Below are 22502 nucleotides of genomic sequence, written 5' to 3'. Positions count from 1 at the left end.
AACGAACGTACTTTGTACAACATAGTTGAGGACCTGTGCCTTTTCCTCTTGAAACAAGTCATTTCAATGGAAGGGAAATATCATGATCATGAAAGTGAATTATCCAAGCCAGAGTTCCGAGTGCTAACAGAGATTTATAGGCTAAACCTTACTCGGAAAGGTTATTAGAGCACAGGTGCAAACTTTGATGTATATAAAGTATGATACACTTGTAACTTTATGTTTGTGAGCACGAAACTTTGATGTATATAAATGTATGTATGGAATATTTAAATTACATGTTGCTATATTTGAACACCATCCAATAGGGTTTAGTAGTTTCAATATCAATGTATATGTATATATTTAATATATAATATAAAAATATCAAAAATATATATAAATATGGTCGGCATACATCACATGCGATCGCTTGTGAACCGCATGTGAAAATACATTTCCACAGACGGCTCACTTAGTGAACCGCCATTTACACAGGCGGTTCACTAAGTGAGCCGCCTTCCACAGGTGGTTCACAAGCAATCGCCTGTGCTGTGGTCCCATTTCCACTGACCTCCAGCACAGGCGGTGTTGGAAAACGCCAGTGAAAATGGGTTTTGAACCGCCTGTATACTATGTCTCTGTAGGGGCGCGAGCATCGCCAGCGATCCTCTTCTCCGTGACTCCAGCCAGTGAAGTAGCCGCGAGTGGCGCCGGAGCAGAACAGTCACCATCGAGAGGCCCAGAGGCCAAAGCCCATGCGGCAACGCGCACTGCACAGGCATCGAATCCATTGCGGCCTGGCCTTTCCTCTTTCTCACATCATGAGTCGCGAAGCCGATGTAGGATCATCGCTTGCCGTTCAACTTTTCTCAAATCACGCCTGTAACACTTCCGGAGGTTGGATCGGCGCTCGCGCTGAAGCCCTGGCGGCGGGGAACGGCCGTCCGCCGGCCCTGTGCCGCAACAGGCGGAGCCACAGGCACACGGAGACGGTCCAGCTGCCGACCGATGGAAAGCGGCCAGGGACAGCCGACCAGCGCGGCGTGGCTCGCCTTCTCCCCACATGGCATATGCTCGAACCCCGCCCGCCTGCTCCCAGTCCCAGCTCCCGTCCGCCCTAGCTCGGCCGCTCCCTTGCTCCTGCAGCACAGGATCTCGGCTGGGGCAGCGTCGTACTGGAGGTGGCCACGGTGGCGCCCCCTCGACCTGCGTCTGCCTCTCTCCCCAAGTCAATAGCCTCGCCACCATGTTGGCCACGGGGCGGCAACACGCCATTGTGGATTGGTGGAAGTACGCTCCTGCCGACCAAACCGGCGGTGACGCGCACCAGCCGACGAAGAGGTCCGCCCCGCTGACTGCTCCTTCTGGCTTCGCACATCCGGTCTGGTGCCACGCCGCTACATTTGGAGTCCGTCTCCTCGCCGCCATGTGTCATACTGTCATTGGCATGGTATTAATTGAAATTCAATCCAAAGCGAAGTTCATGGTGTGTCCGTTATGGACTCCTTCCCTTTTCTCTATTTTGTATTACCCGACCCGAGGGCCACACGCTCGCTTCAATCCGCAATCCGCCTGATCCGCCGAGGTGCCAATGGTGCAGAGGCGGTACCGTGGTTGGTGAGCCGCTTCTTCTTCTGATTTCTGCCGTTCATCCTCATCCTGAGGAACAGTAGCTCCATATCTGCAACATCCGCGAGGAGGAGGCCGCCGCCACACTGCGCATGTGCGAAGATGCACGCGGCCGGCTTGGATTAAGTTGTGGTGGTGCAGTATTTTCTTTAGTTTACTCTTGACGGAGACTGTTTTCTGATTCGGGGGAAGGGATGAATAGTTATGGGAGAGAGAGTGTGCGTCTGCTGAGTTGCTGTCTTTTGGTGCAGATGAGATGGTGCTGGGAAATTTTAAAAGCAAATTTGCAGTTGGGCATGAGTTGGGTGGGGGAGAACAGAGAACAGAGAGAGGAGCTGAACCTGATGGGTGCCTGGGTTGCAGTGGTCAGTGGAAGAATACTGAGAGGTACGAGAGGCTGAACTAACAATCGAAGATTGATTTCATGGTGTAGCCGTGGTGTTATAGGTTAGATTGAGGGACTGCGGCTGCTTTGAGTTTTGGCGATAAGAGGCGCGATTATGCTGACAACTTTTATATTTTAACTTCTTTGCATTGTACACACGGTGTGCTCTTTGTGCTTTCACTTTCTGATAATGTGTTTTCTAATAACTGGTAGTTCAGTTTGGTTCTTAAATTTATTCGTCATGAAATATAATCATACGGAACTATGGATATATGACATATTCAGTAGCGGAAGCGGGCTCTTTGCCGAGTGCCTGGTGATTTGCCGAGTGCAGTTTATCGGGCACTCGGCAAAGAGACCCTTTGCCGAGTGTCTCCAGAGAAACACTCGGCAAAAGACGCCTTTGCCAAGTGTCCCTGAGTAGACACTCAGCAAAGGGCAACTCTTTGCCAAGTGTCTCACGGTTCGCACTCGGCAAAGACAAAACACTCGGCAAAGAGGCCTTTGCCGAGTGTCCTTGAATAGGCACTCGGCAAAGAGCCGCCGCCGTTAATAACCATCTGCCGCCGTTATTTCTTTGTCGAGTGCCAAACTCTGACACTCGGCAAAGAAGTTAGTTTGCCGAGTGTCTGTCGTTGACACTCGGCAAACCATTTTTATTTTTTTTTCTTCTTGCCTCCAAACTTGGACACTCAGCAAAGATGATTGCTTTGCGGAGTGCCTTGGCCCTGGCACTCGGCAAAGCCGCCGTTACCGTCTTCCTCGCCGTTTGGCAACCTTTCTTTACCGAGTGTCAACGCAGTGCCCGACAAAAGACACTCGGCAAAGAGCTCTTTGCCGAGTGTGGCACTCGGCAAAGCCTTTGCCAAGTGCATTTATGGCTTTGCTCGATTCCAGTAGTGATTCTGTTTTTTAAATGCGTGCTTAATTGGCTGCACTTACTGTGGAGTTGACATCAGAGTTCAGAGCAAAGCCCCAATGTTCTCTACTTGCTAGAATTATTCGTGGTCGTGGGTTCCTTATCGGCATGGAAAATGTTCCAGATGTGTTGTGCATGGATCAGTTGAACTTTACATCTTGAACATTTTATTTTCTGGCATTTGGAGCTGTGCTGCTTTGTGGGTTGGCACCATGCCTGTAGCAAGTGGGTTGTGCAACTCCAATCTCCGATCTACGTAGCATATTAAAATTTTTTTAGTGCCAAAATTGTTTGGGGTAGTAATTAATTATGCTTACTTCATTAACACGGCCTGCTATGACGAGCTAAACTGATATGAGCAGTGCATTAGTGATTGAAAGTTTTTGTGAGCATTGTGATTTATATTGGTTTTTTCATTCTTATATTATCATTACAGTTTTGAATCATGGTAAATGTTATGTTGTGCATCGTTAACTTTATTCACACTACAGTCATAATATTAGTGCATCTGCTATACATTCATACCTCAAAAACTTTAGGCACAAACATGAGCCATGCTATTTTTTTCTCATTTGAGCACTAGGATTTGTGATAGTAGGATACCCGTAGCAAAGCACGGGCATATTTCCTAGTGCTAGACTTGACAATGTGGGCAGACATGGGCCTTGGGATGTGGGCTGCAGCCCGGGGCGCGGCCCAAATTTTCTAGGAGTAGGTCTTTAGCTGCCCACGAAAGCCTCCCAATGCCAAGGCAAGGCAACTCTACCCCATGGGCCACGCCCAGCCAACAGAGTCACAGATGAAGCCCATGACCACCCCACCCCACTCTTTCCCCCTGCCTGGCCAGCGGCCACCTCTCGAGTCCCGTCCGCATCGTGCTCGCGTTTCGCAACTCTCCGATTCCCTTCCTGTTCCCGGCGATGGCCTCAGGGCGAGGCTGCCCAGGCGCCCAAGATCCACAACTCCATGCCCGCCTCGACCTCCGCCTCCAGCCCTACACGCTCCAACCGGCAGAGAGCGGTAGAGAATTAGAGGAATAGCAATGTAAGTTTAGGATTCAAGAGGAAGGATGAAGAAGAACAGTAGAGAGGAGAGGAAGATATTCCCGGAGGAAGGGGATAAACTGTTGGGTTGTTTGTTGTTCGATCCTCCCTCCTGCTGCCCCTGTGTTCTCTTATAGATGATGCCCAGAGATCCGTCAGACACTTGCTCGAGCAGGCCCAAGGAGATAGCCCATGTGGAGGTACAACCATGAGTAGTCCCTGACATTCCCCCCTTCTTAAGCTTCGGCTTGCCCCCAAGCCGAGGGAACCACCGGGATCCCAAGGAAACTGGATGATCCTTTGTGTCTTCAATTCCTTCATGGAAAGTTGTCTTCCATTATCTTTGGCTAGTGCAGGTGGAGCTGCAGGATTCTTCACAGTTGGCTCACCAGTCTGCATAGCTTCTTTGTCTAAACTTTCAACTGGAAATCTGTGCCTCTTCTTTGAATGAGAACAATACACTATAAGGCTACAGTCTGTCTTGAGGGAGAAAGATACCAGAAAAGATTTTCCACCACTTTCAAAAGGCCTAATGCTGTCACAGGTGGTAAATATCTGACAGCACAGAGTTGCCTCGCATAAACGTACTCAAGCAAGTAATTAAACTGAGCTAGCAGGTAGCAAGAATGGTCCAAAATTTTCCTTATCCATGAACCTAAATTGAACGACACTGTGCAAGATTCAGTCAGTAACCTCACATTATATCTTGGTCTGAAATGAGCAGTCAATAGTTGCCATTCAGTTGGTAAAGCTGCAGTGTGAGAGACCTTGAAGGCATCAAATGAATTAGTGCACCAAAATTGCATAAGGTTGGCTCCTGGATCCCATATGATTCTTGACAGGTTAAGCCCAAGTGCTAACATGCTATCTCCAATGTTGTTGTCCTTGTTAGAGTGCGCAGTGGAATTCCGGCCTAGCTCGCTATACCACGAGCCGACAGCCCGTCGTGCCCAGGTCCACCGGAGCCCACAACATATCCTGGCATTCGGCCTAACTCAATCCAAAAGATTAGCCTAATAGGTGAGGACTCCCCTGCCTTCTATGTTGTTCTCCCCCACCATCCATTACCGATGTGAGACTAAACCTATCAATCTCCCCCGTCACACATCAAACCCAACTCTTCACATCCCACTACACCATGTGATCTCCAGAAGACATTCTCTAGGTCCCAAGTCCAACACCTCATCACACATAACCCGTGTGACCTCCAAGACGTTAACGGGCTCCCCTATCGCATGTGACCCTTGAGATTTTCTAGGTTTTTCTGAACATGGGCTCCAATACCACTTGTTAGAGTGCGCAGCGGAATTCGGCCTAGCTCGCTATGTACCACGAGCCAACAGCCCTTCGCGCCTAGGTCCACCGGGGCCCACAACATATCCAGGCATTGGGTCTAACTCAATCCAAAAGACTAGCCTAATAGGTGAGGACTGCCCCACCTTATATGTTTTGCTTCCCCACCATCTATTACCGATGTGGGACTAAACCTAATAGTCCTTTGCTTCCATAGTAATCAACAGTGGAGTACCAAAAACCTCATGATACATACACTCGAGAACTCGGCTCATGTGCATGTTCCAACTTCCAAATCAAGTAGCCAAGCCCCACCTCCTTATCAAAAGTTACAGGCCAGTACAAGCTGAATAATGCCAGAATGCACTGCAAGTTCCAGTACCCAAAGACAGAAGCAATAGCCAAAAAGAGAACCCAGGAAATTCCATGTCTTGGTGATCTTTTAACCAACAACCCCCATATTCTCACTAGACTCCCACCAATCAATTTTACTATGATGAGTTCAGTAGCATGAAGAAGACGAGGAACATGTTTAGAAGATTGATTGGCTGGTTTCAACTACTAATTTTTGACCCTGTTGCACCAGAAATTTTTTTATGTAATAGGGCCAAATTTGATGCGATAGCTTGGTATCGCATCAATTTCGTGCGAGCCGATGCAATAGCTCTAGATGCAATAGCCTTGTCGCATCGGTTTGCTGTGACCGATGCAAGAGTTCACTATTGCATCGTCCATCCGTTGTCTCTTACATCAAAATAGAGAGATGCAAAAGGGTTATTGCATCAAAATCGTTTTGATACAAGGTCTCTATTGCATCAGCCTTGAATGAATATTGCATCAAGATAGAGAGATGTGAAAAGGTCTTTGCATCAAAATCATATTGATGTAATACACCTAATAAATTTGATGCAATAAGAATTTCTATTGCAACGGCTAACATTCGATGCAATAGACCATATTGCATCGACATTAGCTTCGATGCAATACAACCTATTGCATCAACATTTAGGTTCGATGCAATTCAACCTATTGCATCGACAATATGTTCGATGCAACATAAACAATTGCATCAACATTAGATTTGATGCAATACAAACATTGCATTAATATTAGGTTCACTGCCATTTTATATCGCATCCCTCAAATAATAAAGATTTGCGGCACAGAAATTCACAAAATTACAAAATCCGATGGCACAAAAGGGCAATGCTATTAATAATTTTGATCATCCACATTCAATAACATGTACAGTAATAAAATAAAAAAGCTCCATAATTCAAGAATGTAATAGCAAGGTCATCAGAACTGCATTCTAGACATGTAGAACTAAACAATTAAACTAAGGACTCTTAGCACAAATAATGGAAGGTTCATTGTCATTTCAGAATTCTTGATTCAATTCATCCTTCCAAAGAGTTTGAGTGCTCTTCTCAAAGTGCATCCTCATGCGCAATGGAAACAGTCCAAATGGCATATGCATCAATCTCGTACAACTAAAAAGAATAAAAGATGAACACTTTTTTTGGTGCGACAAACGTTTGGTACTTACATCTGCCGCCTCATGCGAAACCGCGCCCATCGTAATAGTAGGAGGTGGAAGGGTGCGAATGAAAATAAAGAATAAGAAAGGATTCTAGATGCAAATGTAAAAGAGAGAATAACATATAAATATGGAGGTGGAAGGGTGCGAAAGAAAATAAACAATAAAAAAGGATTCCTGATGTGGAAAGCCTTCATCGTGAGCCTGCTGCGTTCAAATATCCGGCAAATTGAAGGAAGGTGAATCACGGATAAAAGGAAGGAATCTAATCACAGAAGGTAACGAGAACCAATCACCATCATCCTGCGTTCCAATCCCGCCTCCGCTCCGCCTCTCCTGATCATCGCAGCCTCCGCCTCGCCCGGCCACGGCACGGTCAAAAGCGATTGCGGGTGGCGTGGCCACGATCCAGGTCCGGATTTGGGCGCCGCGATGGAGAATGCCGGCTAGGAGGGCGCCAGAATGGGATCGAGGGGAGGGATCGTCGTCAAGGTGGACGCCGCGGATGGGGAGGGGGATCCAGCCTTCCCCCCTGGCGATCTCAGGTATCTCGACCAATTTGAGGACGCCTCCGCCCCGACTGTGAAGGCAGACGAGGCCGAACAACGAACGGAGGTAGCCATGGAGGAGGGGGGAGCGCCGATCCGGAGAGGGAACCGCGGGGCAGCGCGTCGCAACACCAGACGGAGGCAGCCACGGAGGAGGCTGGAGCGCTGATCCGGCGAGGGAAGCACTAATCTACCGTGCGGAGGACCTCAAGGCCAAGCTAGGTACTCTTCTCCCTCTCCTCACTCCCCACTCATAACCTGGCCTCCGACGCCGACCTTGACCCGTGGCTCATTGTCGTGCTGTGCGGTGTGCTCATGTAACTTACGTAGGCCACGGCACAACCTACGCGCTGCCCTAACGGATTTGCGTAATGCCCCCACCACGCGCCACTGGCGATGGCTGCCGTCCTGCGCTGCTGCCGAAACCTTCTCGTGCCCTCGCTCTGGTATATGTGTGTGACGATGCACGATAAACCGTTTCCTCATCAGTAATAAGTAACTGTTCGTATGAGCCACTTATCATATTTGCATATGACGTGCTGTTGACATCTGTGCTCCACTATTTCAGGAAGTTTGCCAAACATTTCTACTTGACTAAATTGTTTTTTCAGGCCAGAAATTTCACAGTAGAACCGCCTGGATTGTTCAGGGCATGTGGACAGCAGGGAAAGGTGCATATTCAATATCATGTAAATACACATGTTTTTCTTTATGTTTCAAGTGAGTGCCATCTTTTTTAGGCTCTTTGTTACATACGTTGTAGATGGGAAAACTGAAGCGACACATTCAACCAAGCGATATCACAATAAATATCAGAAAAGGAGCTCCGGTCCCTGAGTTCCTGATACATGAAGAAAGGTATCATTTTCGTGGATCCTTCATTCATAAACTATGTATGCAGATAGGTTCCTTGCATGTAAGCAGTGTTTCATTGTGCAGGTGGGTTGCAGCTGGAAGGAGGTGAAACAAGATAATACTGTTACATGCTTGGCCTTTGGAATGATCCAATTACCTAAAAGGATTCAAGTATATATGTTTTCCTAGCAGCAAGCAGTGCACTGAAGGGGCAAAGTGATAAAGGGAAATATGTGAAGTCTAGAAAATTGAAGGTGGGAAAGTTCAGTTTCTATGTATGGGGATTTTTGAGTCACCGCGTACGGACGTACCTTATAGATAAACTAGCCCTTCAGGCAGGCAATGAAAAGGTACATCCAATTGGAACCTGTGTTCAGTAGCTATTTTAGTGATGTTCCAGTTTATTCTAAAGTGTTAGCATATGCCAGATGTCTGCAAAACCAAATTGTGGATGGTGTTCGTACAGGAATCTCATGCAGTCATTCTTTAAGCTGGCAGGACATGTACTAACTATGCATGGTGAAACTTCGTTTTCATTTAGATATTTCTTTAGCATGCTCCATGCTCTCTTCTCTATCGAACTGGCATAGATAAACACCAGATGATTTTCTGGGTGTGTTTTTGAAAGGGTTTATGATTCTCTGTGTCGCCTTGTCAATTTGGGATTTCTGGAACGTAGGATTATTTTTATTTAACACATACAAGCTTTGACATATCCTTTACCATGCTAAATTTTTTTTTATATGGCCAATCACTCATGGTTCAGATTAATCAGCATGGCACTTTTTTTTGTTACTTCACATTGATCTATGCAATAGTGATGGATGCAGCAGGTTCATATTAGGCCAGCTATGTTTACCATGCTTACATACCTCAGTGTTTTTTTTATGTTCTTCCTATATTCCTGTTTTTCCTGGCTTTTGTCCTTTGTCTATAGCTACTCCTTCTGTTCGTTGGCACCCAGGAGCGGTAGTAAACTTCATTTGCTTCATGTAAATATAGATAGAGATAGACTAGAAAAAAATATGTTTGTAGATTAAAAAAAGAAAAAGAAAAATCTGTTTGTGCCTGAGAATCTGAAACTTCATAGGTATGCCTCCAGCCCACCTCCTTTCACTACTGGAAACAGAGACTTTGCCGAGTGCAAAATTCTTTGCCGAGTGTCAAAAATCGAACACTCGGCAAAGACCTTCTTTGCCGAGTGCTACACTCGGCAAAGAATTACACTCGGCAAAGATTTCTTTGCCGAGTGCCGGGCACTCGGCAAAGACGGACACTCGGCAAAGGACATCTTTGCCGAGCGCCAGGCTCTCGGTAAAATCTCTACACTCGGCATAGGCTGCCCGTGAAAACGGCGTCCGGTCACGGCCTTCTTTGCCGAGCGCCTGCAGTTAGGCACTCGGCAAAGATTTGTTTTTTTTTAAAAATTTCTTTGCCGAGTGCCCCAGATCTGGCACTCGGCAAAGATTTAAATTTTTTTTAAAAAAAAATTCTTTGCCGAGCGTTTCAGATCTGGCGCTCGGCAAAGAAAATTTTTTTATTTTTAAAATACTTTGCCGAGTGCCCCTTGGACGGCACTCGGCAAAGATTTAATTTTTTTTTATTATTTCTTTGCCGAGTGCTCCTGTGTATGCACTCGGCAAAGAGAAAATTTTAAAAAAAAATTAAAACATTCTTTGCCGAGTGCCTGATGGCTGGCACTCGGCAAAGACACCCTTTGCCGAGTGCCATGTCCCGGCACTCGGCAAAGTTTTTTTTGTTTTTTTGTTTTTGGCCTCCAATTTTTTTGTGCAGCTCTTTTAAAGCACCAGGAACTCCTAGTTACAATTTGAGGATTTTTTATGGCTTTTTGTTATATTTGGTTACTTTATTTCGTTTACTTGAATTTTTCCGGAAATTAGAAATTTGAACTGCACGTGGTACGAATAATGGAGTTTAATGATTCAAAAATTGATAGTCATGTTAGTGAGTGTTGTGAGAGGCCGTATCTAGGAACGGACCCGAAATTTCAGACATCTTGTTCACGAAATATGTCCGCGAAATTGTGTGTGCAGTGTTTTTAAATTCTATAAAAAGCAAACGAAGTCCGAAAATCATGAAACTTGTTGAGATGTCGTGATATCATATGTGGAGGCTATTATAAAAATTTCAGAAGATTTCGTGCACGTTGTCACGTACGATACTTACAAACCAGGACATCTCTACATGTGATATTTGTAGTGATATCCTGGTTTGTAAGCATCGTATGTGATAATGTGCACGAAATCTTCTGAAATTTTTATCATAGCCTCCACATACGATATCACGACATTTCGACAAGTTTCATGATTTTCGGACTTCGTTTGCATTTTATAAATTTTAAAAACAATTCATCCGCAAGTTCGCGGTCATGTTTCGTGAACAAAATGTCCGAAATTTCGGGTCCGTCCCTGGATACGGCCTCACACTACACTCAGTAATATGGCTATCATTTTTTGAATCATTTAATTTCATTATTCGTACCACGTGCAGTTCAAATTTATATTTTTCGAAAAAATTCAAGTAAACGAAATAAAGTAACTAAATATATCAAAAAGCCACAAAAAAATCCCCAAATTCTAACGAGGAGTTCCTGGTACTTAAAAAGGGCTGCATAAAAAATTTGAAGGTCAAAAACAAAAAAAATAAAAAAACTTTGCCGAGCGCCGGGCCATGGCACTCGGCAAAGGGGATCTTTGCCAAGTGCCTACACAGGGGCACTTGGCAAAGACATTTTAATTTTTTTTTAATTTCTCTCTTTGCCGAGTGCCGAATCGGTGGCACTCGATAAAGACATTTAAAAAAATTAATATTTATTTGCCGAGTGCCTCCCGATCCAGCGCTCGGCAAAGGGGCGGGTGGGGGCACTTAGACAGTGCCCCCGCGCTGCGCGCCGCACAGACAGACAGAGGCACACAGAGCCCCCCCGCGCCCCCGCTCCTGGCCGTCCCCGCGCCGCCGCCCGCCAACGCCGGCCCGCCCCCGCGCCGCGCGCCGCCCTCCGCCAACCGCCGCCCTTCCTCGCTGTGTCGCTCCTCAATCCCTGCCCACGGCCAATCCGCCGCGCTTCCTCGCTGTGTTGCCGGAATAGACGACCTCACGCATGGGGAACCCGGCGGGCGGACACGCCTGCCGGCACGGACGAGGACGACGGTGCTGTTCTCAATCAGACCGCGGGGCCAGCGCGCGCTCCGGCGCTTCGAGTGTGTTTGCATCTACCCTACCCTTTCGGTTGTTCCATTGCCCCCAGTGTGGGTGCTTTCTCTCCCATCTCTCTCTCTCGCGGAGGGACGTTGCCGCTGCTGGCTGGAGGCCACGCGCACGGAGGCGCGGGACGCTGCCGCTGCTGTCCAGTCGCGGAGCCACAGCGGTCGCTGGACGCGAGGCTGGATGTCACCGCTGCTGGCCGGTCGTGGAGGAGCCACGACGTTCATGCCGAACGCCAGGAAGGAGGTGACCGCCGGCGATGTGCAGTGCAGCACCCTCACACCGCCCGTCAGCTCCTAGAGAAATTGCCTGCAAGGTTTGTGCTCATTCCTTGTCTCCTCTTTTGATCTGCATCCACAAGTTCCTGCTTCAAAATTCCTATTTTCCCCACATCCAATCCAACCACGACACCATAAACTGAATTTATCGATGAACAGATCTCGATTCAGAACTAAAGTGTGCTACTGTTAGTAGGTCTAGTTTATGCAGAACCCATGTCTTCAAGTTCATGATCAGAAAAGTGTGCTACTATTATTCAGACTTAATTCGCATTGTACTTCCATCCAGGGCTGAGTAAATTAGTTGAGCAAGTTAGTTCCGGTTTCAAGATTCAGTCTCTTGGGTATCTATATTTCATATTATTGTCGTTTACATGATGTAATTGTAATGTATTTAGCGTTGCGTAAGGATTTCTCTTGTGTTCTGCCAATCGACATTAACCTGTTTATTATACTGTACAATTGTCTGGAGAAATAGTTATCGCTGTTGAGCAAGGCTAGCGCAGGATACTGAAGTTTGTCAGTTTGATAATTGCTCGAAAAGGTTGTTTCAGAGGCCTGCCTGAATATTGTGATGCATATGAACAATAACCACAAGTGAAACAATGTTTCTTTGGGCATCTCTTTAATTCCATTCTAATGTTTGAAATTATGGCTTATCTATCTGCCAGGGATGAACAGGGATTTGATATATATTAGACTATTAATAATTTTTATATTCTAATGTCTGCTATGGAGAGTAGCCTACTAATAGCATGAGCACATACTGGCAGTTCACTTTGATGTAACCTTGCCTAAATGCAACACTCTGGGGCAACATATTGGCTAAATAGAACATTTCAAATGATGCTTTCTCTATCCCTCCCTCCTCTCTGTATGATTGGCACGGTTAGATGCAACGCTCATGGTAAATTGTATTCTGTTAGAAGGGTCTTATGTAGCATGCATGCCATGTTGTGGATGGAACGGGACATCAGATCGCCAGTTTAACAAGGGTAACATGACATAATATTAGTGGTTGCTTCCTTGCTTCTCTCGTTTAATTTCTACATTATTGGCTCTCACCAGGAGGATGACGTAGGGCTTCTATTATTTGTAATTATATGCTAATTGGTTCAGCATATTAATTATTCAGAGCTGATTTTGTTCAATCTATGCAACCATGTGGTTGCTTCAGATGTGAGTTGTCACATGAGGCTACCGAGTGAAGATTGTGATTTGGCGAAAGCAACAATGCTACAAGTTTTATTAGTCTATATATTTATTATTAGATATAAGTATAATATTGCTATTCTTTTATTTATATTAAATACATAATCGATATCATCTTGAGCCCAGCAACAAATTAAATGGCCCATGCCTTGCATTCATCAGCACGCCTTTGAAGTCTGAACATCTAAACAATGTCTTGCATATTCTCTCTCTAAAGAAAGAACAATGTCCCGTATACACAAATGTATGCGCTTGTATTTGTCATTTCACTTTACTAGAAAATTTAACTTGTTACTATGTTGCTAAAATTTATATTGCATTTACAAGGATTTCCCAAGGTTGGAGAAGTTTCAAGAAAAAAACATTCCCTTTGTATGCTGAGTTGGAGAAGTTGTATGGAGGTAATTTTTTTAATATTCTTTTTCATGTTCAGACTGCTTGCATTGTGTTACTGGTCTGCTTGCTTTTTTGTAATTCAAGTCCACACACACATGTACGTTGCTTTGAAGCTAGCAAGGCCGCCACTTCTCTTAGATTTGGTGAAATTAGAGTTAATGGCTCATTATTCCCGTGAAGTTGTGAGATTGTGATTCAAATCTCTTTCTTAGATTTGAACATCTCAAGGACAGGGTTGCAGCATGTAATACTTGTAGGTCCAGTGGAGTTTTATTGCACGTAACATCACAAAGTCAATTATGTCGCAGTTGGTTGTTTTCATTTGTTCTATGTTATGTGTGCATGTTGAAACCTGAAAGTAGTCATCCTATGCAGTTGCATCACCTCCATGTGACACGGCCAATGATTTCTACATGTACTATTTGATTTGAAAGCTACCATGTTGTCAACTTGCCGCATCCAAAATTTCCTCACTGTTTGAGTGATATAAGGCAGGGACATATGCTTGAGATGCTCAACTTTTTTGTATCTGACATTCTCATATATTTGATGATTTTCAGTTAAATGACCTTTGGATCTTTTGTCATAGTTTTTTGCCAAATGATATACGTGTTGGAGTCTCATGTACCATTTTAACCTCTACCTGCTTCCAGTCATAGTCACCAACAGTCGTAGTTTCTTGCCAAATGATAGCATCTATATATGCTAAACTTGTTATCTTACCATGTTAATCCTGTGACCAAAACTGTTGCTGTTTGACAATGATAGCATGTATATATTGATGTCTGACAATGATGCAACTTAAACCTGTCTGAAATGAAGCCATTTTCTGCATGTTGCCTCAAAAAAAAATTACTTCAGTCCGACTCTAGGATTACGTTAGTCCTTTTAAATTATCTACAAGTAGTCTCTAGATAGAAGTTTATTTGCAATCTATCATGTTTCCTTGCTGGCGAAATTGTTTGTAATACAAGGCAAGAGCTTCTAGATCAGGCAAAACCTAACAGTATTTTGCACTTCATTTTGTTCGGATCTCTTCTTTTTAATTTGTGCCTACAATCTCTATACAGACCAATAATGTTGTAGAGCTGTGTACATAGGCTATTTTCATGCGTAATATATTTTCCAAATTTGCCTAATCCATATACATTTTTCTGTTTCGAAATACGTTGCAACACGCTGCCCTCCGATTCCTTTCTTAAAAAAAACTATCGAGTATTTAACCCAAAATCTAGGGTCTACACTCTCCCCTCTAACATATAAGTACAGTAAGAGCAAGCTAAATAATAAAGTCAAGTATTTGGTTATTATCAAAGTTGTAAGAGTCAAGCTATACAATAGTTGTCTTATTTGTCTATATTGTTACTTTTATGTATGTCTTGTCTTCTCAAATTTGGTTGTGTTAATAGTTTGATCATTTTTAGATGTGGTGCTGTTAATGGGTTTTGCATCTTGTTTGATATTTGACCCATGTTATGCCAATCTGCATCTGTCAGTTTTCGTGGCTGACTTGTTATCTTTTGATTTGTCAAACATTTGACAGATTTGGGGTTGACAAATATGTTGTTAGATGATTAGACACTTCCTATATTAATAGATAATATAAAAGATATATGTGTCCTAACTTCATTTCCTAGTCAAACCTTATTATTATCATGATTTTAATGGAGATTTGTTGATAAATACTCCCTCCGTCCAAAAGAAAATATAACTATGGATTGCGTACAGGTCAAATTAGTTTAGTTTTAACCGAGTTTATAGTGAATAGTATTAACATTTATGTCTATAGCCTGCAGGCGTGGTGCATCGAGAAGCATGGGCCCGTGTTCCTGGCCATGTCCAACCCGCTGGGCCTCCAGCTCACCATCTTCTGGCAGCGTCCTCAGATCCTCGTCGGAGGGCTCTACAGCGTCCTCTGGGGCAAGAGCAAGGACCACCTCCACCACAAGCAGAGTCCAGAGCAGGCACCGAAAACTCTGGCCACAACAAGCAACGACGACGACCATGACGACGAAGAGGAGAAGCAGCAGCAGCAGCCGCCGCAGCAGAACACGGGCGCCGGCGACAAGAAGCCTGCAGCTCAAGGACTTGTTTGCAATGGAGGCATCATCGCCACTGCGCCATCAGTCCGGATGATGAGGAATCGATCATCTACTGAGTTGATGAGGCGTATACATGTGTATGTGTGTTCGTAGGTTCTACGTGCCTATGTCTATGTGGTGGGTGTATCCGATTCCGATGCATATGGATTGCCTTTTGTTCTGCTGATGATCTAGTGAGTGATCCTCCTCTCCATCTGGACTGAACTGATCGACAGCAGTGTGTTTGCATGGGCCAGAAATATAACAGCTACGTGTGGATGTCTATGTGTGGATGGATGAGATATATATGTGATGGATGAGATAAATATGTGATATATGTTCGTATGAATTTATTTGTCACGATGGAATGTAAAAAAAAATTAAAATTGCCGTTTTGGGTCACTTTGTCGAGTGTTGCACTCGGCAAAGGACCCCTTTGCCGAGTGCCATGGTCACAGCACTCGGCAAAGCTGGAAAAATGGGCGCCCAGAATACCATTTTTCTGCTTTGCCGAGTGCTGTGACAATGGCACTCGGCAAAGAATTTTTTTTTTAAAAAAAATCAAACTTTGTCAAGTGCCGGACAGAGGGCACTCGGCAAAGAAAATTTTTAAAAAATAAAAAATCTTTGCCGAGTGCTGTGACCATGGCACTCAGCAAAATTCAAACTTTGCCGAGTGCCGGGAAGAGAGCACTCGGCAAAGAAATTTAAAAAGAAAATTTCAAACTTTGCCGAGTGCCGGCCAGAGGACACTCGGCAAAGAAAATTTTTTAAAAAAATAAAAAAAATCTTTGCCGAGTGCCTGCAGGCTTGGCACTCGGCAAAGAATTTTTTTAAAAAAAATAAAAAATCTTTGCCGAGTGCCTGTAGGGTTGGCACTCGGCAAAGAATTTTTTTTAAAAAAAATAAAAAATCTTTGCCGAGTGCCTGCAGGGTTGGCACTCGGCAAAGTGACCGTCAACGGGACTGGCGCCGTGACGGTCGCTTTTCTTTGCCGAGTGTCCCCGGGGCACTCGGCAAAGCCTTTGCCGAGTGCCCGATAAAAGACACTCGGCAAAGAGGACTTTGCCGATCAATTTTTTGCCGTGTGTTCTTTGCCGAGTGCCGCACTCGGCAAATGCTTTGCCGAGTGCAATTTGGCCTTTGCCGAGTGGCTCAGGCACTCGGCAAAGAACCTGAATCCAGTTGTGTTTGCGGATTTGAAAAGGCCCAGAGAGAGACCGGATGTTGGAGCCTGAATCAAAGAAGCGCCACATCCCTGTGGGCCAGGAACCGTTCCGGCCAGGAACGTTTATTTAAATTGCACGTAGCAGAGTTCAGCGGGAATGGTTCCGGCCAGGAACTACTCTAAACGAACGAGCCCTTATGGACTTGCCCGAGCCACGGCACAGTTGAGAATGTATATCCTCCACCATGTCACTCTCTGGATCCACCTTGCCCGCCCCTGTCACACCAGGAACATGTGAAAAGCCCCCAAGACTCCAAGAAGCATAGGAAGATGAAAGGGATCGATGGAGTCATACAATAGAGTCTGTGAGCGTGCGACGCTGCGTTTTTCATGACTGTGTTAATTTTACAAACTTTTTTTGATTAAATGTCACTTTAACGTTGTTATTTAATTTTTACAGTATTGTTATCTTATCATGCAATCCGTGTGTTTTTAGTACAAATTGTTAGCTATCCCGTAGCAACGCACGGGTATGCTACCTAGTAATTAAAAAATTTTAATGGCTGAAGGGATAGTTTATGAAGATCAATAGAATATACAACATACGATAACTCGCTAACACATTGACATTGTTATTAGGGAGAATACAACACATACCTGTTAAACAATTGAAAACAGTGTGGGGCCACGAGGACTCATCAGCTAAGAGCATATAAGAGGGCCATAGTTGAACAATCAATCCCATCAATTCTGACACCTTTGTGCTTGTTCTTGCCTGATCAATCTTTGAATCTGCTTAACATCTAGTGCTACACTTTCAGAACAATTAAGTTTTGTCGCCACTAGATTAAAAGAGCCGTCATGGTAGATTTATGACCTCATGCCAATATAAATATGTATCTGAAACTCAACAATTGCAACATCATAAAACTGTACCAGCATTAGTAGATAGATGCTCACCTTACTGTTGGTTTCAGGACTCTGGACCTCCTTTCAATATTAATTCATTCAGCTGTCAAATGAACCAATAATAAAATCAGCAAACACATGAAGAAAGGACTGGATAGATGCTGTGTTCAAATATATATTTTCAGTTCCTGCATACACATTGGATAGATCAACTCAGACAAATAGAGGCATGCCACAAATTGTAAATACAATATTGCTTTGTAAGTCCATTGCTCTATAAATATTTCAGCATCTCAAAGTTAACATGGAATGGTACCCCAGGCAGCGTATCATATAAATCCATTGCTTTGTAAATATTTCAGCAGGACTGAGTTCATGGAGTTAATTACAGTGGTATAGATCAGAATAAAGAATAAACCATAGAACATTGCACACTCCTAGCTAACTCAAATTGGCACTGTACCATGGACAACAGCATCTTTAGATTATTGAAAGGCCACGAAACTATTAAATGGGCGTTAAGAAAAAGAGGTTAATACAATATTGCAAATGGACAAAAGCATTCTGAAGCCAATAATATTATTGAAATCGATGATCAAAGTGACTGATTCTGATCTGGATATGTAATGTCCAGAAACTATAAAACAAATGTCAAAGTTGAAAATATATCAGGCAATATTCAGTCAATAGCTCAATATCCTAAAAGCAAACGCTGCAAGTGAAGCAAGTCTGCTATTATGTAAACAGAAAGGCCATGAGGTATTGAGACTTAGGAAATAATTATCACTGCTATTATTGGCATAGGTTACCTTGGTTTGCCAACGTGGATCTGCAACACCTTGTTGGAAAGGCAACACTCAATGCAAGTGATTGAATTTAATGGTATGATTACTTCACTAAGATAATATATAAAATCAGTACAGCAGAGCTCCATATGGCTTTGCCCATCATCAGTGGGGTGGAAGTCAAAGCCCGGGGGCACCTCCTCCATAGGCTGGTGCAACTCCTGCTCCATTGCAGCACTAGCATCCCTGCTCTTGTGCCACCCACAACTGCTATCCTGGAACATTTATACATGGAAGTTCGCATAAAAAAGAATTCACTGAAAATTATGGTTGATCAGAACTGACTGAAAATTAAAGCAACAGGTACTTGTACATCTGAATGTGGGACTGCAGTTCTAGTTCTATTTGACAGCACTACTGTATATGAAAGTCACATAGGAAGATTAGTGGCAACCAACTGAAAGTCACATAGGATGAGGAGTATCAGCTTGTGTAGATCATGCAGTTCTTAGCAGATTAGTGGCAGCAGTGCAGAAGCATATTTAGCATGGCCCCTCTAATGGTAAGCAATGACATTTTGTACTAGTTCAGTCAGTGAGGTCAACAGATATTTACAGGAACGGCCGGCAGTGCTGCACCCTCGTCAATAAGGGCCCATGATGCTGGCATCGTAGTTTAGTTAATAGCTATATTTCAGATTAAATAACAAGTACACTGAAGGTTCAGAGGTGACAGAAAATTAACAGCTTGCAAGTAGTACCAGGCATAGCTGAATGCGAATCCACCTTGCTGTAGCTAGCAACAGTTTACGTTAAGTCTATTTTTCTTATGAAACACAAAAGTTTATATATATGCTATAACATTTCCATTTCATAATTTGCATTCCACATTCCTTCTTAGCTTGTCCTCCTTATGTCTGTTTTCACTTGAGACAAGTAGCTAGCAGCTAGCCAGGTAACCGCTAAAAAGTTAGAGCTAAAAGTGGCCAAAAGTATTCAATTTTACTATTTTAGCTGTGAATGCTTTATTTGGGTTTGACTAATATTTTCATCTGCACTAATTATATCGTAAAGCCTTTAACGTATTCTCCACACTTAACGCCTGTACAGCCTTGAGCATATGTCTACACACAAGCCTAAATTTCAACTAAATTTCATCATGAGAAAGGATGCAAAAACACCATTGTATCCGACCTGCCCAATAAGCAAACAGGAAGCCAACATCATGCTATTAGAGTTCAAATCAACGAATGGATTGAGTGATAAAGGCTTCGATAACTTGTTAGGTATACTACATAAACTGCTCCCGAAGGGTAGCGAGTTACTAGAAAAGACTTACCTGGCCAAGCAAATGATTTGCCCAATCGGCCTCGAGGTTGAGAAAATACACGCGTGTTCCAACGATTGCATATTGTACCGTGGAGAAAAATACAAAGACTTGGATGCGTGTCCCAAGTGTAAAGCTCCCCGATACAAGCAAGGGCCGTCAAATCAGGGAAGCAAGACCAGAGGAGGGCCCATAAAGGTCGTATGGTATTTTCCTATAGCTCCACGAGTGCATAGGTTGTTTGCAAATGCAAAGTCAGCCAAACTGTTGCGTTGGCACGGCGAAGAGCGTAAGAAAGATACAATGTTGAGGCACCTCGCCGACGGGTCGGACTAGAGGACTATCAACACTATGTTCTATAAGAACATCGGTGGAGAGGTAAGGCATCTTTGGATAGGTTTGAGCACAGATGGGATGAATCCGTTTGACCAGGTTAGAAGCAATCATAGCACTTGGCCAGTGACGCTATGTATATACAACCTTCCACCCTGGCTTTGGATGAAACGGTCATACATCCAGATGCCATTACTAATTCAAGGGCCAAAACAACCTGGTAATGATATCGATGTGCTTCTACAACCAGTGATCGATGAACTACTACAGATGTGGGAGACGGGTGTGAAGGATGTTTGGGATGAGTACAAAAAAGAACATGTCACGATAAAGGCTATACTTATCGCTACAATCACCGACCTACTAGGACGAGGTTGCTTGTCTGGAGAGAAGACAAAAGGATACACTGGGTGTGTCGAGTGCTTGGATGAGACTGATGCTATACATCTACCAGAAAACAAGAAGATGGTCTATATGGGACACCGTAGGTTCCTACGAAAGGATCACCCTTACCGCAGGAATAGAAAAGATTTTAATGGGACTACTGAGAAACGTGGACCTCCAAAGTATCGAGATGGGAAACAGATACTTAAACAAGTAAGCAAACTCACAGATGTTGTCCTTGGGAAGGGGAAGGGGCAGTACCAGCGCCAGCCGGTAGTATCTGGAAGAAAAAATCAATCTTCTGGGAACTACCTTATTGGCCACTTTTGAGTGTACGTCACTGTCTTGATCCAATGCACATAACTAAAAACGTGTGCGGTAACACACTTAACACGTTGATGAACACCGGGGGAACAACAAAGGATTCTCTCGCGACACGCTTGGACATGCAACACCTGGGCCTCAGGAAGGAGTTGCACCCAATAACTCTTGAGGATGGCCACTTGAAACTTCCAGTGGCATCATGGACACTGAAAAAGGAAGAAAAGGACATGCTTATTTCTTTCTTCAATGATCTCAAAGTGCCAACTGGCTACTGTGCGAACCCGAAGAGGCTAGTTAACATGAGAGAACTTAAGTTTAACTATGGTTGTATGAAGGCCCATGACTGTCATGTCATTATGACTCAGCTGCTCCCAGTTGCCCTGCGAGGTATCCTCCTTGACAAGGTCCGCGCCCCAATCATAAAGTTGTGTTCGTTCTTCAACGCGATCTTTGAAAAGGTCATTGAAGGGGCCAAGCTAGACCAGCTGAAGCAGGAGATAGCTGAGATTCTATGTAGGCTTGAGATGCATTTCCCACCGACTTACTTTGACATATCAGTGCATCTACTTGTTCATCTTGTGGACCAAATTAAAGCCCTTGGCCCAATGTACCTACACCAGATGTTTCCTTTCGAGAGGTTGATGAAAGTTTTCAGGCGGTATGTTAGGAATAGATTCAGACCAGAAGGGAGCATGGTAGAAGGATGGACAATGGAGGAGGCCATTGAGTTCTGCACATATTATATGGACATCAATCGGGTCGGAGTTCTAGTATCTCATCACGATGGAAGACTAGGGGGCAAAGGAATGATAGGTGAGAAAGCTATCAAAATAGTCAAAGTGGTTTCCTTCAGACAGGCACACTTCACTGTTCTCCAGCAGGCCGACGGTGTGATGGCATACATTGATGAGCACAAGCAGTTACTGCAAAGTAAGCACATCGGTAGGTCACAGGCTTGGCTTGAGAAAAAACATAAGGAGGAATTCGGTGACTGGTTTCGATGCCGCAGGCTAGGAATGGTGACGGGATGTCAGCTAGATCTCTTAGCTCCTGGACCTTCGACTACGGTGATGATGTACCAAGGGTATGATATAAATGGTTTTACATTTTACACAAAAAAACAGGATGGAAAGAGCACCAACCAAAATTGTGCTGTTCGTTTCGACGCCCACGATGAATACGGCACGGTGGAGGCAACATACTATGGTTTCATAGATGAGATATGGGAGCTAGACTATGGACGACAGTTGAAGGTTGCTCTTTTCCGTTGCCAGTGGGTCCGGCTAGATGAAATCAACACCGACAATGATGGGTTCACTACCGTTGATCTATCCAAGACCGCATACAGAGATGACCCCTTCGTCCTTGCAAAGGATGTTTTGCAAATCTTCTATGCAAGGGATAACAATACAAAGGGAAGACTACAAGTAGTCATGCAAGGCAAAAGGAAGATTGTCGGTGTTGAAGGAGTGACGGACGAAGAAGAGTACAAAGGTTATCAAGAAATGGCTCCTTTTGGGGCAGCCATTACCCTACCTATCCTTGAAGAGGGTGACGAACTTGCATACCTCCGGAGTGATCACGATGAGGCCATCATAGTTCCTGCACTGTGAATAGTTAGAATATCATAAACTATGTAATCCTTAATGAAATGTTGTTTTAGTAATTTGCATCGAATTTGAGATCATATGGAGTTGTAGAGATTGATGAGTTCTACCACTATTATTTTGGAACTTTGTTGATTGATCTATGCCATGTTTCCAACAAAGTGACATAACTTTGTGTGAGACAGAGCACTTTATGAGACATGCCTAATAAAACTTTCTCAAATTGAGAAATGACTAAAATAAAAGTTGTAGACATTCATGAGTTCCACAACTTTTCCAT

At 44.1% G+C, this 22502-nt stretch overlaps 2 protein-coding genes and 1 long non-coding RNA gene across 6 annotated transcripts; all 3 read left to right on the top strand.

Moving 5' to 3' along the window:
* Nucleotides 1–6965: 6965 nt before the first annotated feature.
* On the top strand, nt 6966–9300 carry LOC136473069 (uncharacterized). 4 transcript variants are annotated; one of them, XR_010762481.1, is made up of 5 exons: nt 6966–7561; nt 7908–8010; nt 8103–8197; nt 8279–8544; nt 9285–9300. It is a non-coding gene; the product is annotated as an uncharacterized lncRNA (long non-coding RNA). The 4 variants fall into 4 exon arrangements; XR_010762480.1 differs by lacking the exon at nt 9285–9300 and adding an exon at nt 8623–8874; XR_010762482.1 differs by lacking the exon at nt 9285–9300 and having other exon boundaries at nt 7951–8010; nt 8279–8874.
* Nucleotides 9301–10583: 1283 nt separating this feature from the next.
* LOC136469628 (uncharacterized) lies at nt 10584–15719 on the top strand. Its single transcript, XM_066467744.1, has 4 exons — nt 10584–10601; nt 11053–11735; nt 13237–13310; nt 15095–15719. The coding sequence occupies exons 1-4, from the start codon at nt 10584–10586 to the stop codon at nt 15439–15441; spliced, it is 1122 nt and encodes a 373-aa protein (XP_066323841.1). The 3' UTR covers nt 15442–15719.
* A 4970-nt stretch (nt 15720–20689) lies between these two features.
* Nucleotides 20690–22228, top strand: LOC136469627 (uncharacterized). Its single transcript, XM_066467743.1, has one exon. The coding sequence runs from the start codon at nt 20690–20692 to the stop codon at nt 22226–22228; it is 1539 nt and encodes a 512-aa protein (XP_066323840.1).
* The last annotated feature ends 274 nt before the right edge of the window (nt 22229–22502 follow it).

The sequence above is a fragment of the Miscanthus floridulus genome, chromosome 8 (assembly GCF_019320115.1).
Source record: "Miscanthus floridulus cultivar M001 chromosome 8, ASM1932011v1, whole genome shotgun sequence".
In the NCBI taxonomy this organism is placed as follows: Eukaryota; Viridiplantae; Streptophyta; class Magnoliopsida; order Poales; family Poaceae; genus Miscanthus; species Miscanthus floridulus.
Note: the sequence above shows the minus strand (reverse complement) of the source record. Positions and strands in the feature narration are given on the sequence as shown.